Genomic DNA, 26,557 nt, shown 5'->3' on the forward strand with positions numbered 1-26,557 from the left:
TGGCCATCGCCTTTGAATCCAACGAACCTCCTGATGAGAATCGCAGGGAGCTGTCGTGGGCCGGACTGCAATAGCATAATTAAACATGTTAATACCATGAAGAGGAGAGGCCGGATACATGGACGTATACGGGTTTTTAGTACTTACGATGCGGGCAGGGGCTTGCTTCGGGGGCGTCGCTCTTGGCTGCTGTCGACGTCCCATGCGGAGTTATCCGCGAGGGGGCCCTTCTCCCTCTTGGGCGCCTCCACCTCCAGATTTGTGGAGGTCGCCCTCTTCTTCCTTCCCCCATCAGGGGAGAGTTGCTTTCTTCCTCCTCCTCCTCGTCGTCTTCGGCGGCAGAGGAGTGAGTCTTGTCTTCGGACGACACGTCCGAAGCTCCTTTGCGGCGAGGGCCACTTTTGGCCCCCTGGCCTTCTTCTCCGGCGCCTTGTAGGGCACTGGAACCAGCATCTTCGCCAGGAGTGGGATGATTGGTTCCTCGGGCAGCGGAGCCGGACACCGAATCCGCTCCGCTTTCTCTGTCCATACCTGAAAAAATAAATAGTTAAGTTTTAGATATCTTCCTTGAACAAGCAAGTAGAGGATGTACCTTGAGACGAAGAAAGACTTACCGCACTGGCAGGATGGGCAAGATCGTGCCCGCGGTCCGAGTCTATGTCCGGCGGCGTCTCATTGCCTTTAAAGAGCAACTTCCAGACATCTTCGTGAGTGGTTCCGAAGAGTCTTTCCAAGGTCTGCTGCTTCTCCGGATCAAATTCCCATAAAGGGCATGTTCGGCTCTGGCATGTAAGGATCCGGCGAACTAGCATCACCTGGATCACGTTGACGAGCTTGATGTTTTTATCCACCATGCTTTGGATGCGCGTTTGCAGTGCTATCAGTTCGTCCGACGAAGACCAATTTGGGCCCTTCTCTATCCAGGAGGTGAGCCGCATTGGAGCTCCAGATTTGAACTCAGGAGCCGCGGCCCAGGTGGCGTCACGGGGCTCTGTGATATAGAACCACAGTTTCTGCCACTCTTTGACGGTCTCCACAAAAGTACCCTTGGGCCATGTAACGTTGGGCATCTTACTCACCATGGCGCCTCCGCACTCTGCGTGTTGACCATCCACCACCTTCGGCTTCACGTTGAATATCTTGAGCCACAGTCCGAAGTGGGGAGGAATGCGGAGGAAGGCCTCGCACATGACAATAAATGCCGAGATGTTGAGGAAGGAGTTTGGGGCTAGATCATGGAAATCTAACCCGTAATAGAACGTAAGTCCACGGACGAAAGGGTGGAGAGGAAACCCTAACCCGCGGACGAAATGGGGGATGAACACCATCCTCTCATTGGGCTTCGGTGTGGGGACGACTTGCCCCTTGGCCGGAAGCTGGTGGGCGATTTCTTTCGCCAGATACCTGGCCTCCCGAAGCTCGGTGATGCCCTTCTCCTTGACGGAGGAGGCCATCCACTTGCCTTGTGCTCCAGATCCGGACATGGTTGAGTGCCTTCTTAAGGCGGAAAAGATGAGGACTTAGGCGCTGGAGCTCGAGAATGGAAGGGCAGAGAAAGAGAGAAGGCGTGGGTGAAGAAATGGGAATCCTTATCTCCTTATAAAGGCAGTGAATATCAATCGCCTCCCCACTCGCCTTAAAACTCGCCTGTTCCCAAGGGCTGTGCAAATGGCACGGTTGGATTACCCACGCCCGTATTGATGAGAATCCTGCAATAAGGGGACACGATCTCTGCTTTGACAAGACGTGCCAATGAAAACCGCATCTCGAAACGTGGAACGGCGGATGAAAACGGTTCGAAATAATGACCGGGCAGACGTGATGTCACCTTACAAAAAGTTGTCAACGGATTGGACTCGTGAAATATTATACTCTCTACAGTTGAGTGTGGTACTTGTGTTGCAGATCCGGACACGTTCGTTGCGTCCGAAGACTATCTTGGAGTATTCGGAAAGGGGAACCCGCCTTGCAATGCCGAAGACAATCTGCGTGTCGGACACCTCGTCATTGAAGCCTGGTTCAGGGGCTACTGAGGGAGTCCTGGACTAAGGGGTCCTCGGGCATCCGGCCTGTTAGCCATGGGCCGGACTGATGGGCTGTGAAGATACAAAGATTGAAGACTCTACCCGTGTCCAGATGGGACTCTCCTTGGCGTGGAAGGCAAGCTTGGCAACCAAATATGAAGATTCCTTTCTCTGTAACCGACTTTATGTAACCCTAGTTCCCTTCGGTGTCTATATAAACCGGAGGGCTAGGTCTGTAGAGGCGAATAATCATAATCATAGTCATACAGGCTAGACTTCTAGGGTTTTAGCCATTACAATCTCGTGGTAGATCAACTCTTGTAATACTCATATTCATCAAGATCAATCAAGCAGGAAGTAGGGTATTACCTCCATAGAGAGGGCCCGAACCTGGGTAAACATTGTGTCCCCTGTCTCCTATTACCATCAACCTTAGACGTACAGTTCGGGACCCCCTACTCGAGATCCGCCGGTTTTGACACTGACAGCGGGGAAGCGAGGGTCCGTGGAGTTGGGCGGGACAAAAGTTCCCTGGGCGAGCTCACATGATGCAAGCTTCGAGGGTTCGGAGCTAGTGTCCGGAGAGGAGTCCAGCTTTAGGATGTTAGAAGGGGCTTGATGTAACTCCGGGCCTGCCGGTGATGCTATCCCCTCCGGTTCTCCAGAATCGAGCTCCATGGCTGCCAAGAGTCCGGCGGCCTCCAAACTCCCATTTTTGGACATGGTGACGTGCTCCGGATCTAGGGTCAGAGTGGTGGTTGGGCCCGCGAACCCTTGGAAGATCAAGTCTCCTCAGATGTCCGCGACGTAGTTCAGATTTCCAAAACTGATCTGATGACCAGGGGTGTAGCTATCGATCTGCTCTAGGTGGCCAAGCGAGTTGGCCCGTAGGGCGAAGCCGCCAAATACAGAGATTTGGCCGGGGAGAAAAATATCCTTCACAACAGCATTTTTGTAGATGATCGATGGAGCCATCGAGCCTTTCGACGACGGCACAGTGGAACTCTCAATGAAAGCACCAATGTCGGTGTCAAAAGCGGCAGATCTCGGGTAGGGGGTCCCGAACTATGCGTCTTAGGATCGAAGGTAACAGGAGACAGGGACACGATGTTTACCCAGGTTCGGGACCTCTTAATGGAGGTAATACCAAACTTCCTTCTTGATTGAATTTGATGAGTATAGAGGTTACAAGAGTTGATCTACCTCGAGATCATAATGGCTAAACCCTAGATGTCTAGCCTGTATGATTATGATTGCCTATACGGACTAAACCCTCCAGTTTATATAGACACCAGGGGGGCTAGGGTTGTACAGAGTCGGTTTACAGAGAAAGGAATCTTCATATCCGAACGCCAAGGGGAGTCCCATCCGGACACGGGGGAACGCCTTCCATCTTGAATCTTCACGGCCCACGAGTTCGGCCCACGTCACATAGCCCGGTCGCCCGAGGACCCCCTAATCCAGGACTCCCTCAGTGGCGCCCCCCTCTTTCCTTCTCCCCTTTTCCCTTCCCTTCGTTCTCCTAGTTGGAATAGGAAAGGGGGCCCGAATCCTACTTGGATCGGGAGTCCAAGTAGGACTCCCCCTTTTGGCGCCCCCTCTAGGGTCGGCCTCCTCTCCTCCCCCCTTTATATACATGGGATGGGGGCACCCCAAAGGCACACCAAGCCTTATCTTAGCCGTGTGTGGTGCCCCTCCACAGTTACACACCTCGGTCATATCGTCGTAGTGCTTAGGCGAAGCCCTGCGCCGGTAACTTCATCATCACCGTCGCCACGCCATCATGTTGACGGAACTCTCCCTCGGCCTCAACTGGATCAAGAGTTCGAGGGACGTCATCGAGCTGAACGTGTGCTGAACGCGGAGATGCCGTACGTTCGGTGCTTGGATCGGTTGGATCGCGAAGATGTTCGACTACATCAACCGCGTTACTAAACGCTTCCGCTTTCAATCTACGAGGGTACATGGACACACTCTCCCCGCTCGTTGCTATGCATCTCCTAGATAGATCTTGCGTGATCGTAGGTACATTTTTTAAAATACTGAGTTCCCCAACAGATTCCACCGTAAAAAACCTGACCAAAAGTTATGCTCAATGTATGTGCATTTATAGGGGTTATGTTTGGTTCGTGACCCCCCCCCCCCGCCCGCGCGCGCAAACATGCTATTGGATGCAAAAACCAGTTTGGTTGCCCACGAGAGGTGATGGATCCCACTCGCATGAAACTTAAAGCACATGAGATCCTGGCTCGCTAGGAAAACTGGAATCAACCATTTCCGTGGAGTAAGGTTGAGTCGAGCACAATCAGGGGACGCCATATGTGCGGGTGCGGGTGCGGGCATGGAGTCGGTTGGAAACAAAAATATGCAGGTGCGGGATGGCGCAAAATTAGTCTCACCTCCCTTTTACTCGCTCACCTCTAGCAGTAAGACAAATCAAGCCTTGGTTCTCGGCACCGACGGCACCGGTGACTTAGATCTACTGTACCAGCAACGCCAGCTATGACGTAGATCTCCGGCACTGGACGTGATCCTCCCCTCCGTGAATTGCTCGTCCCTTCATCATTGTCTCATCCGCCTCGTTTTCAGCATGGGCAGCTGTCACCATCATCTCCAATGACGGTAAGCAGCATGCAACCACCCTGCATTGTTAGGTCCTCACGTAAGGTGCAGTGTCAATTTCTCCGTAACTTACCTCAACATGGATTTAGGACGAACGGATGAAGACGCTCATTCAGGCATCACCACTCATAGTTGTGATTCAGGCCTGGTCATGTTGGTCCACAAGAGAGTGGTTCATCGCAACTCCAAACCTGTGATCTGATATGACCCGATGTTAGCCCGAGATATGGATAGGATGGAGAATCTAAACTACATCTACAACTGCAACGATGTAGCGGCTGTGAACATGCTTCAAATGAGAAGAACCCCCTTTTCCCAAGATTGTGGACACATTTAGGGAGATGAGGTTGCTAGAGGATAGCATCAATACCTCTGTGTAAGAGCAATTAGCGATGTTCCTTCATGTTGTAGGTCATAATGAGAGGTTCGGAGTGATCAACAATACATTAAAGAGAACTAGTGTGACAATTTCCTGGTATTTCAAGCAAATCTTGTATGTGATTGGAGAGCTTAGAGGAGAGATGATTAAGGCACCTATTGGTCAAACTCCTATGAAGATAAGCACGAGCTATAGATGGTAACCATATTTTAAACTTCACAATATTACCTATTAGTTCTTGCCATCATATGATTACACTATTGTGATCCATAACGGTTTTCTCATGCCATCATGTCATTAATAGATGGTACTCATGTGATTGCTAGGGTGTCAAGGTCACGGTTTGCAACATACATGGGAATAAAAGCACTACACATGTCTGAATGTGCATGTTGTTATTGTTTTCTCAAGTTATCATATGTGCTAGGTTGTTAACTAGTTGGGAAGGATCGACCCATGATGCAAACATTTTTCACTACACCACGACACTCAAAGCAGCGTCAGACAATCTGTCGGCATAGGTCACCTAAGGTGACACATTTAGTGCCCGCAAAACCTTTCCCGACAGAAAGGAGCTGGTGCATATAGTCCTGCCGAGAAAGGTCTTTGCCGATAGATAAATCTATGCAGACAGAAAGTATGACAACACTGGTGAGATCTACGTTGATAGACATTTCTATAGAGATAGACTACTCTATGCCAACGGTTCATCTGACACTGTGATATGCCGTGAGGGGGCAGTTGATGGGTGGTGGTGCACACGTCGGGGCGGTGACGCACTTGATTATGTTTAGGTCGGTGCAGTGGCGCCGCACTCTGTTTAGGTCAGGGCCGCGAGAGAAAGAGGGGATGAGATTGGGGATCGAAGGGGTATTTGGGTGTGTCTTTTCTTTCCTTTCCCTTTTTTGCTCCTCTAGTACGGCTCGGATGTTTCACATGGTGCACATGGCTCTCTTTCTGCGCCATATTTTTTGGGCGTGGGCCGAAGTAACCGAAGCAAACAGTGCTGACACTTTTTTGTGTCCCCATGAATCCGCGACACACAAACTATCATTAAAGTCTACATCTGCCGACAAAAATTACGTCGATGCTCTGGTGGTGATTTGGCGACAGATAATGTGTCATGAGCTTATATAACACTAACATACATGTGTGGGTATAGTTTGAGACACAAAAAGTGTCAGCGATGCTCACTTCTACCCAAAGATGCATGTCGTCTTTGTAGTGTCGTGGTGTAATGTTTGCTGACAGCATGGCTTGACCTCATGGGATCAATATCTTTGATGGTAAGTTTAACCAAGGAGATGCTGGATATGGATGTCGGTCGGGGTTCTTCCACCCTTCAAGAAAACCAGTTACCATCCCAATGAGTTTTCAAGTAATTGTCCTAAGATTTCACACGAATTGTTCCATCTCAGCCACTCCAGCCTTAGAGTTATGGTTGAGAGGACATTTGGTGCTCTGAATAATAGATTTAAGATCATTGATCAAACGACATTCCACCCTTTCCCCATCCAACTTAAGCTTGTTCTGACATGTTCCATTCTTCATAATTGGATCTTAGATCGGGATCTTGATGAGTGTGTGCAGGAGGAGTATGTGATGGTTGATGATGTTGAGTCCGACCATGGTGTGGAGGCACATGACAATGAAGTTTAAAAGAGCAAAAGGTTTGAGTGAGCTAACACTATGTCGGCTAACAGAGGTAACATAAGAAGAAGAAGACGTCGAAGATGATGAACTTCCCAGTTGAATAGCATTGATGAACTTTCCCCCATGGAGACATCCATTTGACTGTTAATTTGATATTGCCACTTGTTTAGTAGTTAGATGAACTGATGAATTGCCATTTGTTTAGTAGTTAGATGAACTGATGAATTGCCATTTGTTTAGTTACTAGGGCGAAGTGCCAATTATTTTGTTAACCAGGACTGAAAAATGTTATTTTTGTACTATCTATTTATGTATTATGGTAAGATCACGACTAGTGAGAAGGGATGGCCACAACACCAAGCCTGATGCAACCAAACGCCATGTAATTGCATCATCACAACCATAACCCTATTGCCAACTAAACATCCTGTACCAAACGACCTCATGATGCAATGCAGCCAGCCAAACGAGCAGTAGAATATGGTTAGACCATGTATTACCTTAACCAGGCTTGACCGAACCACAAGTGCAAGGAACCAAAATGGTTGTAGGCAGCCAAACACGCCGTTATTGCTTTAGTGTTTGTGAGTTCATTTTTTCCAAGGGAAAGCCTCTTGACACTTTATTGCAAACTTAACAAAGTTACATCAGTATATGCGGTAATAGAAAGCTAGGTGGATCATCATCCCACTAGTACATTACTTTGGAACCATATGCATGTCTAGCTAAAAACATGTGCCAAGATGTTTGCTTCCCTGGGACAATGCCTGAATTGGATTGATGATATTTCATGTGGATGTTGGAAAGAATCAGCCAAAATTGCAGAATAGGGTGACAACATATCCGAAACTCTAGTGCAAGTGGCAATGATCTCTAAACAGTCAGACTCAACAATGATCCTCGAGCATCCAACATCACGTACCAGTTGAAGGCCTCGACAAAGCACCGTTGCTTCTGCTATCACAACATCGAAGACATGGTCAAATATTTCTGCAGCTCCAGTAATTTCTTCCCCGTGGCTGTTACGAAGAATAGCAGCTGTCGAGCCGGTTCCATCTTCAAAAAGAGATGCATCAGTGTTCAACTTGTATGTACCGCGAGGTGAGGCTTCTCCCAGCCTACTCTTTTTGCATGCTCCCGAGGAAGTTTCTATGCATAATTTGTCGTTAGTACCTGAATGGCGAAAGCTGAGCTAAATGGACACTTAACATTCTCGCCTTTCCTTGCTTCTCTCCGCTCCCACCAGATGTACCAAGAAGCTACAACCACTGTTTCTTGCAAGTTGAGCTGCCCTAACTCCAGAGACTTCCTACTCGACCATCGAAGAATTTCTTCCAAGACCACTGAGCCAGAACGATCCACCACCAAGGCTTGATCAATGACCATGTCCTGACCAAGAGCCTTCCGAACTTTCCATGCTCGTTTACATGTAAATATCAAGTGACGAGTGTCTTGAGGGCCCAAGCGACATATAGGGCATTCCGACGAAACTTTTACATGTTGATGGGGAGGTCTGCTATACCGGGAAAAACTCCTTTGAGAGTGCGCCAGATAAATACTTTTATCTTGATTAGTGCTCCTTGCTTCCAAACAACCGACCATACTGAATTAACATTTCATGTCCCCTCAACACTAATGATTTTAGCACCAAACTGATGTTCCTACTCTATGTAGTGGGTTGACCGAACGGAGAAATAATATGATTAGGTCGTATGTTATACTACAAAGTCCTCATTAAGGTGCACCGAGAGAGGGATTCTCGAAATCCTTTCTGCATCAACTGGAAGGAAAATATTCCTTACAAGATCCTCATCACAAGTTCCCGAATGGGATTAATAAGCTCATCCACTGTTCTTAGCAAAACATTCCCTCACCTTAACTGAATCATTCTTGTTGGGCTAGAAGGTACCTAATGGTCCTCCCAAATACTTATTTTCTCACCAAATATGCCCACTCCTGAACGTTTGAAGACCATCGAAGATACTCTACCAAATAAACAATGATCCCTTTTTTAGCCATGCCTTCAGAATGTTTCCATCAGAAAAGTACTTCGCTCATAAGACCGTAGCACAAAGAGTATCAGCATAAGTTATCATTCTCTAGCTTTGCTTGGCTAACATGGCTAAATTAAATGCATGGATATCCCTAAACCCCATGTCTCCCTTGTCTTTTGGAAGACACATCCTCCATCCAAACTAGCCAATGCATTTTCTTCTACTCATGTTTGTCCCCTCACCAAAAAGATTCCATTGCATCTGTAATCTCTTTGGGATTTTGAAAACAACCATAGAATACATCATAATAGATTGGATAATGGGTTTCAACAGAAATTTATTTCCACCCTAAGGACGTCAACTTTTCGTTCGAACCTTCAAGTCGATTCACAACTCTTTCAACAAGATCAGAGAAACTATCACCTCGGTTCAAACGCACCATAGATAAAATACAAGATAGGAGTCAGAATTGGCCTCCGCCATTATATTCAGTTTCATGCAAAGCTAAGCTTTAACCTCAGCATTCACATTTTGGCTGAAAAAGATACTACACTTCCCTTAACTCACCAATTGTCCTGAGCTTGCACAGTATTCATTCAATGCTTGTCTCAATTGTGATTTCTTGGTGTGTACAAAAAATAAATAAAGGAAGCCGACGATTGCAGGCAGGCAGGCACCAACTGGCGAGCGAGTGCGACCCAACCAAACGTCTGGCACGCGCACCCTCAGTGCCCACTGCTCCGAAATTCGACGCAGATGAGAATGAGATGACACGCCCACCGCTGCGCGTATAAAATCCATTCCCCTATAACAAACCGACCCAATCGCATTCGCCAGCCCCCGAATCGCGATCCCCTCCGCACCTCGGCCCCGCCATGGAGGTGTTCTACTACCTCGTCTTCGGCGGCCTCGCCGCCGTCGTGGCGGCGCTGGAGCTCGGCAAGTCCGGCAAGGACCGCGTCGCCACCCCGACGGCCTTCAACTCCTTCAAGAACAACTACGTCCTCGTCTACTCCCTCATGATGTGTACGCACGCGCCTAACCCCTCTCCCTCCGCTCCCCCCTCCTAATTCGCCCAGATCTGAACCCGGGCGGCGCAATGCTGGCTCGTCTCTCGATTTCCTGATGTCTGAATCGTGCGCTGGTGGCGGCGGTGCAGCTGGGGACTGGCTGCAGGGGCCCTACGTGTACTACCTCTACAGCCAGTACGGGTTCGACAAGGGCGACATCGGCCGCCTCTTCATCGCCGGCTTCGGCTCCTCCATGCTCTTCGGCACCATCGTCGGGTCGCTCGCCGACAAGCAGTGCGTGGTCGCCCCTCCCTTCCTTGGCGGAGTTGCGTTGATTTCGTCGGTATGCCCCGATGTCTGATGAGGGTTTGGGTGGTCGTTTGCAGGGGAAGGAAGAGGGCGTGCATCACCTACTGTATCACCTACATCCTCAGCTGCATCACGAAGCACTCCCCGCAGTACAGGATTCTGATGATTGGCCGTGTGCTTGGAGGCATTGCAACATCGCTGCTCTTCTCGGCGTTCGAGTCGTGGCTCGTCGCGGAGCACAACAAGGTAACTGCTCGCACCCAGATCTACGTGCCTATCAGTGCGTTGTGTTGTCCAGCTCCAGCTTCGTTCAGAAACGACCCCTCTGTTCCCGCTTAATAATTAGCTATATCTACATCCTTGGATATTTTTGTGCCTTTAATTATGTGTATTTGCGTTAGTGCTCAGCATACAAGTGGTGTGCTGAAGCTAACCAAATTTTATTGGATCAGGGAGAGTTGACTGCTGTACATGACAACTTGTGTATATAAAATGACTTCGAGGTATATAAAAACTGAAAAGATATGTATAAGAGCACATTTATAGTGATATTTTGTTTGGAAAATGGAAGCTTCGTGACCCCCGCCCTCTGCATCTACACCGAAATGCAATGCACAGTTAAACATACTAACTGCACTAGTATCTGAGGTCTAATTGTTGAACTCTTATCAGCGGTTAACTCTCTTGCACACATTCTGTCAGCAGTCTAAGTTCCTTTGTATATGTTTATTTGAGATTTAGTCCCTGTGTGGGCAGATCTGGTGTTCCACTGTTCCCACGTGGTCAGGAGTCACCAGAAATTAAAACCATGGCAATATTAAATCGAAGTTTTTCAGGGTAAACCATCTGAGAATTAGCCATTTGCTCTGGAAACTAATTGATGCGTACAAGCATCATGAGTACTCTGTTGTGTCCTGTTCAGTACAATTCACTGCTCTATTTTGCTTAAACATATGTACCTTTTGTGATTAACCTACCGTACGATTTTTTTCAATGTCTTTGGGGGCTTCCCTCTTGCAAGACACCCTTGATTTTTTGACTGACAGTGTGCAAATCTACCTTGTGATTGTGCAGAGAGGTTTTGATCCGCAGTGGCTGTCAATAACATTCTCCAAGGCTATATTTCTTGGGAATGGCCTAGTTGCCATTGTCGCAGGGCTATTTGCAAATCTACTGGCTGATAACTTGGGTTTTGGCCCTGTCGCTCCATTTGATGCTGCTGCTTGCTTCCTAGCAATAGGCATGGCAATCATCTTATCGTCGTGGGGTGAGAACTATGGAGATGCATCTGAAGGAAAGGACTTGATGGCCCAGTTCAAGGTTGCAGCTAAAGCCATTGCTTCCGGTAAGTTTAGCCTGTCTTGGCATAAGAAAGGACATAATAATTGTCTTGAACTTAACGCTGAGGATTGATGTATTTCTCATAATATTTCAGATGAAAAGATTGCATTGCTTGGAGCCATACAGTCATTGTTTGAGGGTTCAATGTACACTTTTGTTTTCTTGTGGACTCCTGCTTTGAGCCCAAATGAAGAAGACATTCCTCATGGCTTCATATTTGCCACATTCATGCTCTCCTCGATGTTGGGTAGCTCAATTGCATCTCGTCTATTAGCTCGGAAGATGAAGGTCGAAGGTTATATGCAGATTGTGTTCTCAATATCAGCTTTCACTCTTTTCCTCCCTGTTGTTACCAATGTAAGTCTGCTACACATAGCCACTTTGATTGTTTCCTTTGTTTTAGTCTTACAATCTAAATGTTACTATCATCTATCTCTGTTCAACAGTTCATAGTACCCCCCTCAGAGAAAGGTGGAAGCATCTCCTTCGGAGGCTGTGTACAGCTTCTTGGTTTCTGCATATTCGAGTCATGTGTTGGCATATTCTGGCCCTCAATCATGAAGATGAGATCTCAATATATCCCCGAGGAGGCGAGAAGCACTATCATGAACTTCTTCCGCATACCACTTAACCTGTTTGTATGTGTGGTGCTTTACAATGTAAGCAGCAAAGCCTTCTCAATTCCAACTCTCTGGCTTTAATTTATGGTAATGCAGTGCAATAACAAAACAAGCTGAAGTGTCAATACTCATCCCCAATAATGCTCTTCCTACGAATGTTATTTTGCAGGTGAATGCCTTCCCAATCGCTGTCATGTTTGGCATGTGCTCCATTTTCCTATTCATCGCAGCAATTTTGCAGAGGCGGCTGATGTCCGTGTCCGACCTTCACAGATCAACTAGTATGTTGTCTTTATTCGTTTCAATTTTGATGCAAGCAAATGCCATTTTCTCTCTTGGAATTAGACTCCGACTTAACAAATTGCTAACCACAAGATCAAATTCCTGCAGAAGCCGCAGAGATGACAGCAGAAGATGAGCCACTAAACCCTTGAAACACACCAGCAGCCATTGACGTGAACCGGGCATGGAACGGTCTCCAACTTCATCTGCTTCTCTGCAGGGCTGCTGAATAAGATGGGAAACCGAAGGCTGCAACAAAACCTCGTTTAGTTTGCTTTGTTAGGTGCTCTCACGGTATTCAGTTTTGTCGGGAGAGAGGACACGGCTCGGCATGTATTGAGATATATGCACTGCACAGTAGAGCTTTGGCATAGTACCGGATCTGTACTTTCCCTCCTATTCTTACGTTTGCTAATAGGATGATGGTATTTGTATTTAAATCCAACCAGTCTCTTGATGAAAGCTATAGCCTGTACCCCTGTATACCCTATTCCGGGTGCCAGTGAGGATTCTTCTAGGCAGAGGAGTTTCTGCCGTCTTAGTGATTTGTCTAGTTTTCTTGTCTCTACAAAAGGTGTGCTGATTAGCACAGATTTTACAATTAAAAGGGCCACACTACGCGTCGGCCGTGGATCTTTTTACGCCTCGCGATCCGTCCAATTCGTTGGTACGAGCTGTTTTCTCTAATTTTCTGCAACAAGACTCTTTGCAAAAACCTTCTCTTCTCTAATTGCCTGCAACAAGACCCATGTTGCACAACCTCTTTTCTAATTTTTGCAACAAGATCCTTATTGCAAAAATTGCAACATCTCTGTCGCATCTAACTTTCTGCAACAAGACGCATGTTGCAAATGGCGCATCACGCACCTTGCTGAATCATCTTTCGCTGCCACTGTTATGCAACAACATCGTTGTTGGAAAAAAAAGATGAGGAAGAGAGCCGTGCTAGATCGGCTGATCAGAATCTTTCCCCAATTAAAACGGTTTTGAATCAAACTCAACTAAAGCTTTTTGAATCAAACCCAGTGCCTGCACAATTATGCAACCATTTCCCAAAAAGTGACTTGCATATTTGAACAGCAGTCAGAAGGCCACATACCAAAACAAGCTCAAATCAGGGCAGGAGCAGAATTAACAGCCAATGCTTACATCATAGTACATCACAAGAAAATATAAGCAGTGATAACCACAGATACAAGGGTTAGGGTCAAATGGAGCCGGAGTAACTCAAAACACAATGGTTTTTCATCAGACTCTCAAACGAGTCGCAAAAGAACATAGGTGCCCATGGCGAGCATAGCTATAAACCATCAACCTCATAACAGCTTCATAAAATTCTGAAGCCCCACAAACCACATCAGAAGACAGGCAAATGAACACACGGCACAGGCATGAAAACCTGAGTAATCCACAATGCACTATTATCCTCTTCAAACTGAAGAACATTCTTACTAAATACTGCAGTACATGTTTCACAACTGTAATCGCTGCAAAATATCAAATAGACTCTTATTGCTCAGCAACAGAACATAGGTGCCCATGCGGGCATAGCTATAAACCATCAACCTCAGAACAGCTTCATAAAATTCTGAAGCCCCACGAACCACATCAGAAGACAGGCAAATGAACACACGGGAACAGGCATGAAAACATGAGTAATCCACAATGCACTCTTATCCTCGTCAAACTGAAGAACATTCTTACTAAATACTGCAGTACATGTTTCACAACTGTAATCGCTGCAAAATATCAAATAGACTCTTATTGCTCAGCAACACCCGAAAAATGTATAACATCATGCTGGCATCCGACATTGTAACAAAGCCAAAATCATCCATTCCGATCGTATACATGTGACTAACACAGCATAGATATTATGCATTCTCTAATGGAGCAGCTAAACTGGAGAACGACAAACGCAAAAATAATCCATTCTTGGCGACTGATTGATTTGATCAATTGATCTGAGAGAACAGGAAGAGATTCATATTGCCTGTACGTATCGCTTCGCAAGCTGCTTCCCGGCCAAGGCGGCGGCAGCAAGGACCCCGCCGACAGCGCCCGCGACGGCGGCAGACCGCGGCCCGTTAGCGGCGCGGAAGAGCGCGCCGGTGCCGAGCCCTGCGGCGACGCTGTTGATCCAGTCGTCTTGGTCGCGTGCCGCGACCATGCCGCTCTCCATCCCGGCGTACATCAGCCCGATGACCCCGAGCCTGTTGCCGTAACGGCGGCCGGAGCTGCCGCAGGCGTTGAGCAAGCGGTTGGCGCGGATCTTGGCGGTCTCCCCGGGCTCCGCGCCCGCGGCGGCGTCGCGGAGGCCGAGGGCGGCGCCGCCCACGGCGCCAGAGAGGTACCCGATGCCCGTGTAGTAAGTGAGGTTCTCGCCCCAGGATCGGCGCTGCACCGCGGACTCCTCCTCGAAGAGGAACTCCGGCGAGGTGGGGAGGTCGTAGAGGTTCTTGTAGTTGTAGGGCATGTTGAGGTCCTGGTAGGGGTTGTACTTCCGGCGGCCGGGGGCGTGGTCTTCCGGGCCGTTTGATCCCGATGGGAACATCCGCGGGTCGGCCATGGCGGCGGCGGCGGTAGGGTTAGGGTTTGGTGTGTGGGCGGCGGCAGACGAGCGGAGCGGGGGGTCGGAGGAAATGATCTAGTTTTGCCGCTTTACGCAAGCCACCATTTGCAGCGAGGTCCTTCCGATATTTTCTAGGCGGTGCGTGGACTCTAGAACACTCGGTCCCTTGGGTGAGAACTTTTTATTGTCTTTCGAAATTATTTTGTATGAATGAAAGGGAAATTTATGAATAAGGACTGTGTTTGGTACCTGCAATTTTTTTTTTGCCTCCTTACATCTTTGGCTCAACTGGGATATGCTGAGGCAATGCTGGCAAAAATTCATGTTATACAGATAGTTTAGTAGTCTGCATTACATCACTATCAGTTTTGTGCTAGTGTTTGGACGTTTTCATGCGTGCTTTGAAGGTGACCAGATGCAGCACACAATTGTTTGCTTTTTTCTGAAACAAAACTTCTCATTATTTATTAGAAATAACGGTTACATTGTCGATAAGAAGATTTACAATATCACTCATAGGCTCCTCGAACCAATCCCTAGTCTCAAAAAACTTAGCTAGCCTAGCAAATTCATCAGCCACTTTATTTGCTTCCCTATTACAATGTTCAAGTCTAATACACGGAAAATCGCAAGCCATAAAATAACAATCATCGAACACTGCCGCCGCCGCTCCCGCTAAATGTCCTCCATTCTTCATTGTATCAATTACTTCCATATTGACGGAGTTAACAACAACATGATTGCTTCCCGTCTTCTGTGCAACAAGTAATAGGCCAAATCGCAGGGCCAAAATTTCTGCTGTTAATACATCTTCACACCAATCCATCCTCCAATTCCCGCCAACTATGAATCTTCCTTTGTCATCTCTAAGTACTGCCCCAGTCGTGCCTCTAAGCATATCTTGATCAAAAGAAGCATCGACATTTAATTTCACAAAACCCCTAGGTGGTCTTGTCCATCCCTTTCTTATAGGTGTTGCCCTTGGGGATTGGGCGATAATATAGTTTGTTGTTATAGCAGGGGCTCCCATAAAAATTTGGTATGCATCTTGGGATTTTTCTTGGTGGACTAATGTACGTCTATCCCACCATAAGTACCAGGCTGTAATGACGATCAATTCACGTACATTTTGGGTGCACACTAGGCTGTAATGACGATCAATTCACGTACATTTTGGGTGCACACTATATGTAGCTCATGATCTGGCATAAGAAGAAGGAACTCAAGGATTGCCTCTCCTACCCATCGATATCACAAGCTTTTTTAATGGCCTCGCGCAAACCCAGCCTTTCCCAAACCTCTTTCGCCTTTTGACATACAAATAACATGTGTTTTGTATCTTCCAGCCGGTTCGAACATGATGGGCAGATGGGTGAAACTTTCATATGCCGATTTGCAAGTGTAACACGACATGGAAGGGTTCCGTGTAAAGTACGCCAAATAAAAATCTTCACCTTTGCTGGACAAGATAATTTCCAAACCTTACTCCAAATAATATTGACATTTGTTTTACTCATGCCATTTGTGTGTTGTAATTTTCTCCCATGTGATTTGTTCCATTCCTTGAAATAAGTCGAACGAACTGCGAAGCATCTTTTTTTGTAAAACTCCAAGCAATGAAATCCGACATGTTATGCATAAGTAGGGGATCGCGAGCACCCTTTGAGCATCAATGGGCCATGACATTTGTCTTACTAAGTCTTCATCTCATAAATTGGTGACCGGATCGATAAGATCAACAACTTTTGTTAGAAGGTGCCCTCTTATAGGGGTAACACTACTGGAATTTGCTTATTTGCCGTCTGCCTATTCTTTGCCGTCTGCTGGCGGACGGCAAAGAAGGTCTTTGCCGTCAGCTTGCAAAAAACGGACGGCAAAGAATTGGCTGATGGCAAAGAATGTCTTTGCCATCAACCAATTCTTTGCCGTCTGCTGGCGGACAGCAAAGAATCTTTGCCGTCAGCTGGCGGACGGCAAAGAAAGAGGTGGGCCCCACTAACGAGCTGCTTAGAAAAAACCTAACAGCCCCCTCTTTGTCGTTTGCTAGCAGACGGCAAAGAGCAAAAAAGCGGACGGCAAAGGGGGCGGACGGCAAAGAGACTACCTAACTAACGGCCGTCCCCCCACCCCGCTCCCTCCCTCTCTCTCTCTCTTTCTGTCCTCCCCACCCCGACGACCACCACCACCTGCTGCCTCTCGCCCCGACCACCCGCCGCCCCCCTTGCCCCGTCGCCCCACCGCCCGCCGCCGCCCCCTCGCCCCGTCGCCCCGCACCCCTCCCCTGCGGCGCCCCTTCCACGCTGGCCAGCCGCCCCCTCCCCTCCCCTGTGTGGCCATCCTCGCCCCGTCCCGCCGCGGCCTCCCCCTCCACCGGGTCGCCGGCGCCCCCACCCGCCGCGGCCTCCCCCTCCACCAGGCCGCCGTTGCCCCCACCGCCGCGGACTCCCCTCCACCGGGCCTCCACCGCCCCCACCCGCCGCGGCCTCCCCCTCCACCAGGCCGCCGCTGCCCCCACCGCCGCGGACTCCCCTCCGCCGGGCCTCCGCTGCCCCCACCCGCCGCGGCCTCCCCCTCCACCGGGCCGCCGCCTCCCCCTCCACCGGCGATCCCCTGCGCAGGTGAGTGATCTTCCCCCCTTTTTTAGTTTAGTTTGTTTTAGTTTAGTTTCTTTTAGTTAATTTAGTTTCTGTTTTAGTTATAGTTTTACTTTTGTTTTAGTTTTATGTTTAGTTTAGTTTATTTTAGATTAGTTTTAGTTTTAGTTTAGAAGAATAAGAAGAGTAGAAGGAGGAGGAGGAGGGAGGAAGAGGTGGAGGGAGAAGAAGAAAGAAAAGAAGAAGAAAAAAGAAGAAGAAGATGAAGAAGAAGAAGAAGAAGATGAAGATGAAGAAAGAAGAGGAAGAGGAAGAGGAGGAGGGAGGAAGAGGAGGAGAAGAAGAAGAAGAAGAAGAAGAAGAAGAAGAAGAAGAAGAAGAAGAAGAAGAAGAAGAAGAAAAGAAGAAGAAGAGGAAGAAGAAGAAGAAAATAAGAAGAGAAGAAGAAGAAAAGGAAAAAACAGGAAAAAGGAAGAAGAAGAAGAAGAAGAAGAAGAAGAAGAAGAAGAAGATACCCTGACACCCTGACACCCCGACCCCGACACCCCGACAGCCTGACACCACACCCCGACCCACACCCCGACACCCTGACACCCCGACCCCGACACGCCACCCCGACACCCCGGCACGACACCCCGACCCCCGACACCCTGACACCACACCCCGACCCCGACCACCCCGACACCCCGAAACAGCACCCCGACCCCGACACGACACCCACGACACCAGAGGCCGACGAGGTCATATATTTGTGAATTATGAGTTAGGTCATATATTTGATGCCACTGAACCCTATGAGCCCGTCATTGATTATAGTGATGATGATGATGATTATGCATTTATTGATGATAGTGATCGAGATTATTAGTAGTGTCAGGTATTCAATTTTTTATGTTGTACTTGATGATGATACATAAGTGATATACATATTATTATTCATGTCGGTATTTTTTTTATGTTGTACTAATTTCGTTTACTCTTTGTCATGGCAGGTGTTGAAAGATGGTGGGCGCTGGTCGGGAGCGCTCCGAGGCCCCTTCTTCGTCGACGCATGGTGGGAGGTCTTCCATTCCACACGCACCTCTCCGCCGAGCGTTGCTGGACAGTATGGCGACACTGTCGGGCCCTTCTTCGTCGGCAGCGGTGCCCAGCAGGGAACGAGGTAAGGGAGGGAAGAAGAGAGGAGTTGGAGCACGTGGTCGCGGGAGAGGAGGTAGGGTGACTGCTAGGGCGCCTTCCTCGCCGCCACCCCCAGCTGTTTCACCCGAGCACGTGACTGCTAGGGTGGACTCATCCGAGGAGGAGGCTACACGGACTCCGGTCCACGAGCCTTCGGTCCACGAGCCTCGGGTCGACGGGCCTTCAGCCCACGAGCCTTGGGTCGACGCGCCTTCGGCCCACAAGACCCCGGAGGAGCACACGTCTGGATAGGGTACCTGGCCGGATGAGCCTGAGGGGCCGAGTGGCCATGCTGATGATGGCGGGGAGCCGACTGATATTGAGGAGGAGGGGGCACCGTCTACCAGCGTGGTTGTACACGGCTCCCGTCCGTGCCGGCGACCCACGAGCAGAGGTGGTTGATTTTCCCTGATGGGGAGAGGTAAGTGCATTTAATCCTTTTGCACCTTCTGCATTCACGTTTCTTCAAATATCTAATGCGTTGGCCTTGTCATGTTGTAGGGGTTGGGACCACCATCATAGTGTCCGCCGGCCCAACTCCGTCCTTGGAGTGCTTTGCCGGCAAAACTTCCCGGGGTTTGTCACGTTGCCTGGTGAGGGTCAGCTTCTAGAGCTTGGATTGAGCTGGGAGCACTACTTGGCTGCCCCGGCCCCGCCGGGTGAGATTATCGACGGTGTCTTGTGCGACACGAGGGCAGATGTGGTGATCAGAAAGTTCTGGGTAATTTCTCCTTTACACATTTAAAAATCTTCAACTAGCTAGTTATTAATTGTACTAATCAATATTGTCTCATTTGATTGCAGACATTCTACAGGTGTGAGGAGGGATACGAGGAGGAGGAGGCAAATGTTATCGAGAACGTCTGCAAGCGCCTACTACAGAACTTACGGCACGAGGCTCAGGTGCAGGCTGTTCGAGACTACTACGCCTTGCGTGGTATCAAGAAACCCAAGCCGGCGTGCCGCGATAAGTTCCTGAGTAAGGAGCAGTACATGAAGGTAATTCTTAAGGCCTTCTACTTACTTCAATCATTTAGTAATTCATAGCCGTAGCGCTCAAGTTTCTATTTGCTAACTTAGGCGCCTCCGAGATGGTGTGCGGATCGGATGGATTGTTGGGAGGTGTTGGTCAATGAGTGGTGCTCAAAAGAATGGCTAGCCGTCCACAACGCGGCCAAGGACAAACGTGCCCAAATGGAAGGTGTGCCACACCATCAAGGCAGCTCCAACTTATATCAGTTCGGGCGGAACTGGGTATGTGGTTTGCTTCATGATTCATGGAATTCATTCATCATGCTAGCTTGAGCCCTTTAATTACTAATTTACTTTGTTTCTCTCTTTCAGGCACGCTACAATAAGGCGGATAAGGTGCCAGAGGTGTACGACCTGTATGCCATGGACCACACTGCCTCTTTCAAGAAAGTCAAGGCATTCTCTCCGTCTGACCTCGATGATGCAAACAACTTCACCAACATCTCCTCCCATGACAAGCTCGTGAAATATAGAGATGAGGGGAAGGCGAGGAAAGGGGAGGACTTTAACCCGAGCCAGGGTCCCATTGATCCAGAGTTGGTGATGATATCTGGTGGCGGGAGATCCCATGGCTCCATAGCCATTGGAGACGGACTTATCCGTTGTCCTAGCACTCTCCCGGAGATCAAGGCGCGCCAGTCGAGCTCCGCTCCTGAGATAAGGCCTCGTGAACGGCCAGTCCAACTCGCCATCAAGGTTAGTTATACGTACTCAGTTATCTTTCTCCATTACAATGTCTGTGCTTCCATCAATGATTACAAATGGTAACGAGGAGTGGTGTTGCAGGCTGCTATACAGAGTGAGAGAGATAGAACGGAGAAACTTCTGGCGGAGGCGGCGGAGAGGCAGCGGGAGTTGGAGGAGAGGACGACAACGATGTTGGAGGAGGAGAGGGCACGGAATGACATGCAGGCAAGGGCCATGTACGAGCTCCTTGTGGTAAGTTTCTTCTGCAGATTAGCCAAAACATTCATGTAGTGTTTGTCTCATTACTAACTAGTATGACTGAGTCGTCAAAACCAAATGTGCAGTCTGTGTGCGAGAAGACCGGTCAGACCGCTCCGCCGATGCCAGTGATTGCTCCTGGGACCACGGTGAGTTTAATTTGAATGGACATTACTTGCTAGTCTTAACATTTGAGTGTCATCATGTTAACGAGACATTGAAAATGATCTTTGGTGCAGCGTAACTCCAAACAAGCATCGCACGATCCTTCTCCAGCTACCGGCACGAGCCTGCCCGCTCCTACACCTCCATGATCATGGTAAGTTTCTCTAGTGTTTTGCTTAACAAATGCATAAAGACCTAGACTTAGCCTTATTTCCTCCAAAATGCTTACCACAATGACCTAGACTTAGCTTTATTTCCTCCAAAATGACTTAATAAGCTTACTGACCTCCAAAACCATCCATTTTACCTAAGTTAGCTCTAAAATGATCTATACTTAGCTTTGTTTCCTCCAAAATGACCAAAGTTAGCTCTAATATTCTTAGTTAACTAGGTTTGCTCAATAATGACATGTACTTAGCTTACTTATGTCAAAAATGGCATAATTAGCTTAGTTAGCTCATAAACGATCCATTTTACCTAAGTTAGTTCTAAAATGATCCATTTTACCTTAGTTAGCTCATAAACGATCCATTTTACCCAAGTTAGCTCTAAAATGACCCATTTTACCTTACTTAGCTCATAAATGATCCATTTTACCCAAGTTAGCTCTAAAATGACCCATTTTACCTTACTTAGCTCATAAATGATCCATCTTACCTAGGTTAGCTCTAAAATGATGCATTTTACCTAAGTTAGCTCATAAGCGATCCATTTCACCTAGGTTAGCTCGTAAATGATCCATTTCACCTAAGTTAGCTCACAAACGATCAATTTCACCTAAATTAGCTCATAAATGTCATATATTCTTCTTTTTCTTCATTTTCTTCTTCTTCTTCTTCTAATCTTCTTCTTCTAACTTTCTTATTTCCCATTTTGCAGAATTCATTCGCTTCACGGAAGCTAGCACAGATGGAGTGCTTGTTTGGATGAACTATGTTTCTTTTGTATCGATGAACTATGCATGTATGGAAGGATGACACTATTGTAATATGTATGGTTGGATGCATGTATGTGGAACTTGCTATGTATGGTTGATGGAACTATGCATGTATGATGAAATTATATGTGTTGGATGTCTCATATGTTTGCTGTGAACTTGCCATGTGAAAAATATATATGTATCATCTATTTGTTGTGAAAATGGTTGGGTATAAGAAAAAACAGAAAAAAGAGGCAATGCAGGCTCTTTGCCGTGTGCCACCGACGGCAACAGGCTCTTTGCCGTCCGCGGCGGACGGCAAAGAAGCCACGTGGCAACCACCTGTGCTTCCTGGCAGCTGACCCATCTGGTCAGTTTGCCTACAGTGGCAGACGGCAAAGGCTTGATGCTCTTTGCCGTCAGCCACGGACGGCAAAGACTGCCGTTAGCCACCTAACGGACTAACATCGAATTTATTGCCGTCAGCTTTCTTTGCCATCCGCCGCTGATGGCAAAGGCCCCTTTGTCGTCCGCTTCAAAAAGCAGATGGCAAAGATGTTGGAAATATGCCCTAGAGGCAATAATAAATGTTTATTATTATAGTTCTTTGTTCATGGTAATTGTCTATTGTTCATGCTATAATTGTATTGTCCGGAAATCGTAATACATGTGTGAATACATAGACCACAACGTGTCCCTAGTAAGCCTCTAGTTGACTAGCTCGTTGATCAACAGATAGTCATGGTTTCCTGACTATGGACATTGGATGTCATTGATAACGGGATCACATCATTAGGAGAATGATGTGATGGACAAGACCCAATCCTAAGCATAGCATAAAAGATCGTGTAGTTTCGTTTGCTAGAGCTTTTCCAATGTCAAGTATCTTTTCCTTAGACCATGAGATCGTGCAACTCCCGGATACCGTAGGAATGCTTTGGGTGTGCCAAACGTCACAACGTAACTGGGTGACTATAAAGGTGCATTACGGGTATCTCCGAAAGTATCTGTTGGGTTGGCACGGATCGAGACTGGGATTTGTCACTCCGTGTGACGGAGAGGTGTCTCTGGGCCCACTCGGTAATGCATCATCATAATGAGCTCAATGTGACTAAGGCGTTAGTCACGGGATCATGCATTGCGGTACGAGTAAAGAGACTTGCCGGTAACGAGATTGAACAAGGTATTGGGATACCGACGATCGAATCTCGGGCAAGTAACATACCGATTGACAAAGGGAATTGCATGCGGATTGATTGAATCCTCGACACCGTGGTTCATCCGATGAGATCATCGTGGAACATGTGGGAGCCAACATGGGTATCCAGATCCCACTGTTGGTTATTGACCGGAGAGGCGTCTCGGTCATGTCTGCATGTCTCCCGAACCCGTAGGATCTACACACTTAAGGTCCGGTGACGCTAGGGTTGTAGAGATATATGTATGCGGAAACCCGAAAGTTGTTCGGAGTCCCGGATGAGATCCCGGACGTCACGAGAGGTTCCGGAATGGTCCGGAGGTGAATAATTATATATAGGAAGTCAAGTTTCGGCCACCGGGAAAGTTTCGGGGGTTACCGGTATTGTACCGGGACCACCGGAAGGGTCCCGGGGGTCCACCGGGTGGGGACACCTATCCCGGAGGGCCCCGTGGGCTGAAAGTGGAAGGGAACCAGCCCTTAGTGGGCTGGGGCGCCCCCCTTGGGCCTCCCCCATGCGCCTAGGGTTGGGAACCCTAGGGGGGAGCTTCCCTCTTGCCTTGGGGGGCAAGGCACCCCTTCCCCCCCCCCCACTTGGCCGCCGCCCCCCTTGGAGATCTGATCTCCCAAGGGCTGGCGCCCCCCCAGGGGTCCTATAAATAGTGGGGGGGAGGGAGGGCAGCGAACCACAGCCTTGGGCGCCTCCCTCCTCCCCTGCAACACCTCTCTCTCTCTCGCAGAAGCTTGGCGAAGCCCTGCCGGAGACCCGCTACATCCACCACCACGCCGTCGTGCTGCTGGATCTCCATCAACCTCTCCTTCCCCCTTGCTGGATCAAGAAGGAGGAGACGTCGCTGCACCGTACGTGTGTTGAACGCGGAGGTGCCGTCCGTTCGGCACTCGGTCATCGGTGATTTGGATCACGGCGAGTACGACTCCGTCATCCACGTTCATTGGAACGCTTCCGCTCGCGATCTACAAGGGTATATAGATGCACTCCTTTCCCCTCGTTGCTAGTAGACTCCATAGATGCATCTTGGTGAGCGTAGGAAAATTTTAAATTATGCTACGATTCCCAACAAAAGAAGCTCTTTACTGATGCCTACTTTGCCGGAGCCTTTTGCCGTCCGCCATCCTTGCCTTTGCCGTCTGCCGTGGCAGACGGCAAAGTAGCTGATTCCTGTAGTGTAATAAATTTCCTATTGGCCCCATGTGGGATCCAAGCATCTTTCCAAATATCAATATTTTGTCCATTTCCAACTCTCTAAATATAGCCATTTTTTAGAGAATCCACTCCCGCCATAATACTTTGCCAAGTAAACAAAGACCATTTTTTCCGACTCGCGTTCATTAGGTCGTCATCCGAGAAATATTTAGTTCTCAATATGGTGGCACATAGGGAATCGGGGTTATCGATCAGGCGCCACGCTTGTTTGGCTAACAGAGCCAAATTGAAACAATGAATATCTCGGAAGCCCATTCCTCCATGATCTTTCGGCACACACATCTTCCACCATGCCATCCAATGCATTCTCTTTCAATTGTCTTCGTCACCTCACCCAAAGTGTGACATCACGTCAATGATTCCTTTACAAATTTTTTAAGAAATTTTAGAACATATATGGCATAAGTTGGGATAGCTTGTACAACCGATTTGAGTAAGATTTCCTTCCCCTGCTGATAACAGTTTTTCCTTCCATCCACTAATTTTCATAATAATTCTATCAATTAGGAATTGGAAATAGTCACTTTTGTCCATACCCACATTTGCAGGCAGACCCAAATATTTGTCATTGAGAGCTTCGATCATAATATTCATAATAGTACATATTTGCGCCTTATCTTCCACTCTTGTGTTGGGGCTAAAAAATATACTGGATTTTCAACACTCACCCTTTGCCCTGATGCAACACAATAAGCATCCAAAACTGATTTCAACGCCTCGCGTTCATCGAATTAGCGTGCATAAGGATCAAAGAGTCATCCGCAAATAGAAGATTTGGAATTGGTGGGGCATCTCTGCTAACCTTTATTCCGAAAATACTTCCATTCTCTTCTGCATTTGTTAAGAGTGCATTTAGTCCCTCCGTACATAACAAAAATAAGTACGGGGAGAGAGGGTCTCCCTGCCTCAATCCTCTTGAAGGTTTAAAACTCTCAGTTTCTTCCGTGTTAAAACGAACTCGATATTCCACCGAGGAAACACATTCATTAATTATATTTACCCAATCCTGCTGAAATCCTAGTCTCAACATGATTTCCTTCAAAAAAGGCTACTCAACTCGATCATATGCTTTGTGCATGTCCAGTTTGATTGCACACAAGCCCTCTTTACCATTTCTTTTTCTCTTTATCTTATGGAAACATTCGTAAGCCACTAAAATATTATCAGTAATCATCCTTCCAGGCACAAAAGTACTCTGTGTGGGGCTAATAATATCTAATAGGATTACCTTCAGCCAAACCGCAATCATTTTTTAAATGACCTTATATACCACATTACATAGACTAATCGGTCTAAATTGAGTTACCTTCTCCGGAGAATTGATTTTTGGAATCATTACAATTGCAGTATCGTTCCATCCATCAGGAATAGTGCAGGTATTCACCGCTCGGAGAACCTCATCAGTTAAGTCATCCCCCAACATAGACCAGAATCTTTTATAAAGTGGAGGCCATCTGGACCCGGTGCCTTTAAATCACCGATATCAAATAGGGCTTTCGAACCTCCTCAGCCGTGTAGGGGCGAGGAGAGCTATGTTCATTTCATCTGTTACTTTCCTCTTGACAAGACAGAGAACCTCCTAGTTAGGTTGATTAACTTCTGAGGTAAAAAGGTTGGAAAAGTACCCTAGAATGTGGTTTTTCATCTCCGTGTCTTTTACCCAAACACCATTATCATCAAGCAGTTTTTTTATTTGGTTTCTCTTCTTTCTAGTAGTTGCGGCATTATGGAAAAAGAAGAAGTGTTGCGGTCACCATGCAATAACCAGTTTGCTCGACCCCGTTGTACCCAGTATATCTCCTCTTGTTCCATCAGGTTTTCGATAAGTACAAGAGTCTCCTTTTGACATGCAAGGGAGTTTTCATTCATAGGCCCCCTTCGTAATTTTTCTAACTCTTTTTTCAGTTTATTAATTCTTTTTTCGGACCCTTAAGAATATCCCGGTCCCAAGTATGTAAGTCCGCATGAACCGCTTTTGTTCGGGTAGCGAGAGAAGGTCCAATGCCCAACATCTTTGCTTTGTCCCATGTTGTACGTACAATTTCCTGGACCGTCTCTTCTTTGAGCCATCGGGCTTCAAACTGTTTCACTCGACTTCTTGGGCTATCAAAGATATTATCATCGTGATATTCCGTGTCTAAAATGACAGGACGATGGTCTGAGTGTACATGTTCTTCGTTTATGACCGCCGCTCGAGGGAATTTATTTTCCCAATCCACATTACTGACCGCTCGATCCAGTCTTTTCCTGATTTCACCTCTCCTCCATGTGAATGGATCACCTATACATCTCATATCTTCTAAACCACATTCTACCAAGCAATTATGGAACTCTCGAGGGCAAATAAGCTAATTCCAGTAGAGCTCTCATCATTACATTTGGTCTCATATTCCCTCCCTCCTTCTCCGACAAGAGTAGAATTTCATTAAAATCTCCCAACACCACCCATGGGTGATCGCCCTTACTATACAGGTTTCGAATATCATCCCACGAC

The 26,557-nt window shown here is 47.6% G+C and overlaps 2 protein-coding genes across 2 annotated transcripts; one reads left to right on the forward strand and one right to left on the reverse strand.

The window, feature by feature from the left end:
* Window positions 1-9,391: 9,391 nt before the first annotated feature.
* LOC123181351 (molybdate-anion transporter) lies at window positions 9,392-12,775 on the forward strand. Its single transcript, XM_044593609.1, has 8 exons — window positions 9,392-9,698; window positions 9,832-9,976; window positions 10,069-10,237; window positions 11,066-11,336; window positions 11,427-11,689; window positions 11,779-11,991; window positions 12,122-12,233; window positions 12,343-12,775. The coding sequence occupies exons 1-8, from the start codon at window positions 9,548-9,550 to the stop codon at window positions 12,384-12,386; spliced, it is 1,368 nt and encodes a 455-aa protein (XP_044449544.1). The 5' UTR covers window positions 9,392-9,547; the 3' UTR covers window positions 12,387-12,775.
* A 1,099-nt stretch (window positions 12,776-13,874) lies between these two features.
* Window positions 13,875-14,917, reverse strand: LOC123181352 (mitochondrial import inner membrane translocase subunit TIM23-1). Its single transcript, XM_044593610.1, has one exon. It carries the CDS (start codon window positions 14,801-14,803, stop codon window positions 14,219-14,221), a length of 585 nt encoding a protein of 194 aa, XP_044449545.1. The 5' UTR covers window positions 14,804-14,917; the 3' UTR covers window positions 13,875-14,218.
* Window positions 14,918-26,557: the final 11,640 nt, after the last annotated feature.

Source organism: Triticum aestivum, chromosome 1D (assembly GCF_018294505.1).
Source record: "Triticum aestivum cultivar Chinese Spring chromosome 1D, IWGSC CS RefSeq v2.1, whole genome shotgun sequence".
NCBI classification, from domain to species: domain Eukaryota; kingdom Viridiplantae; phylum Streptophyta; class Magnoliopsida; order Poales; family Poaceae; genus Triticum; species Triticum aestivum.

Coding starts and splice junctions, on each gene's coding strand:
- LOC123181352 (XM_044593610.1), bottom strand. CDS start 14,803: ATGGCCGACCCGCGGATGTTCCCATCGGGATCAAACGGCCCGGAAGAC.
- LOC123181351 (XM_044593609.1), top strand. CDS start 9,548: ATGGAGGTGTTCTACTACCTCGTCTTCGGCGGCCTCGCCGCCGTCGTG. Junction 9,699..9,831: donor CGTCTACTCCCTCATGATGT/GTACGCACGCGC, acceptor GCGGCGGTGCAG/CTGGGGACTGGCTGCAGGGG. Junction 12,234..12,342: donor CGACCTTCACAGATCAACTA/GTATGTTGTCTT, acceptor AAATTCCTGCAG/AAGCCGCAGAGATGACAGCA.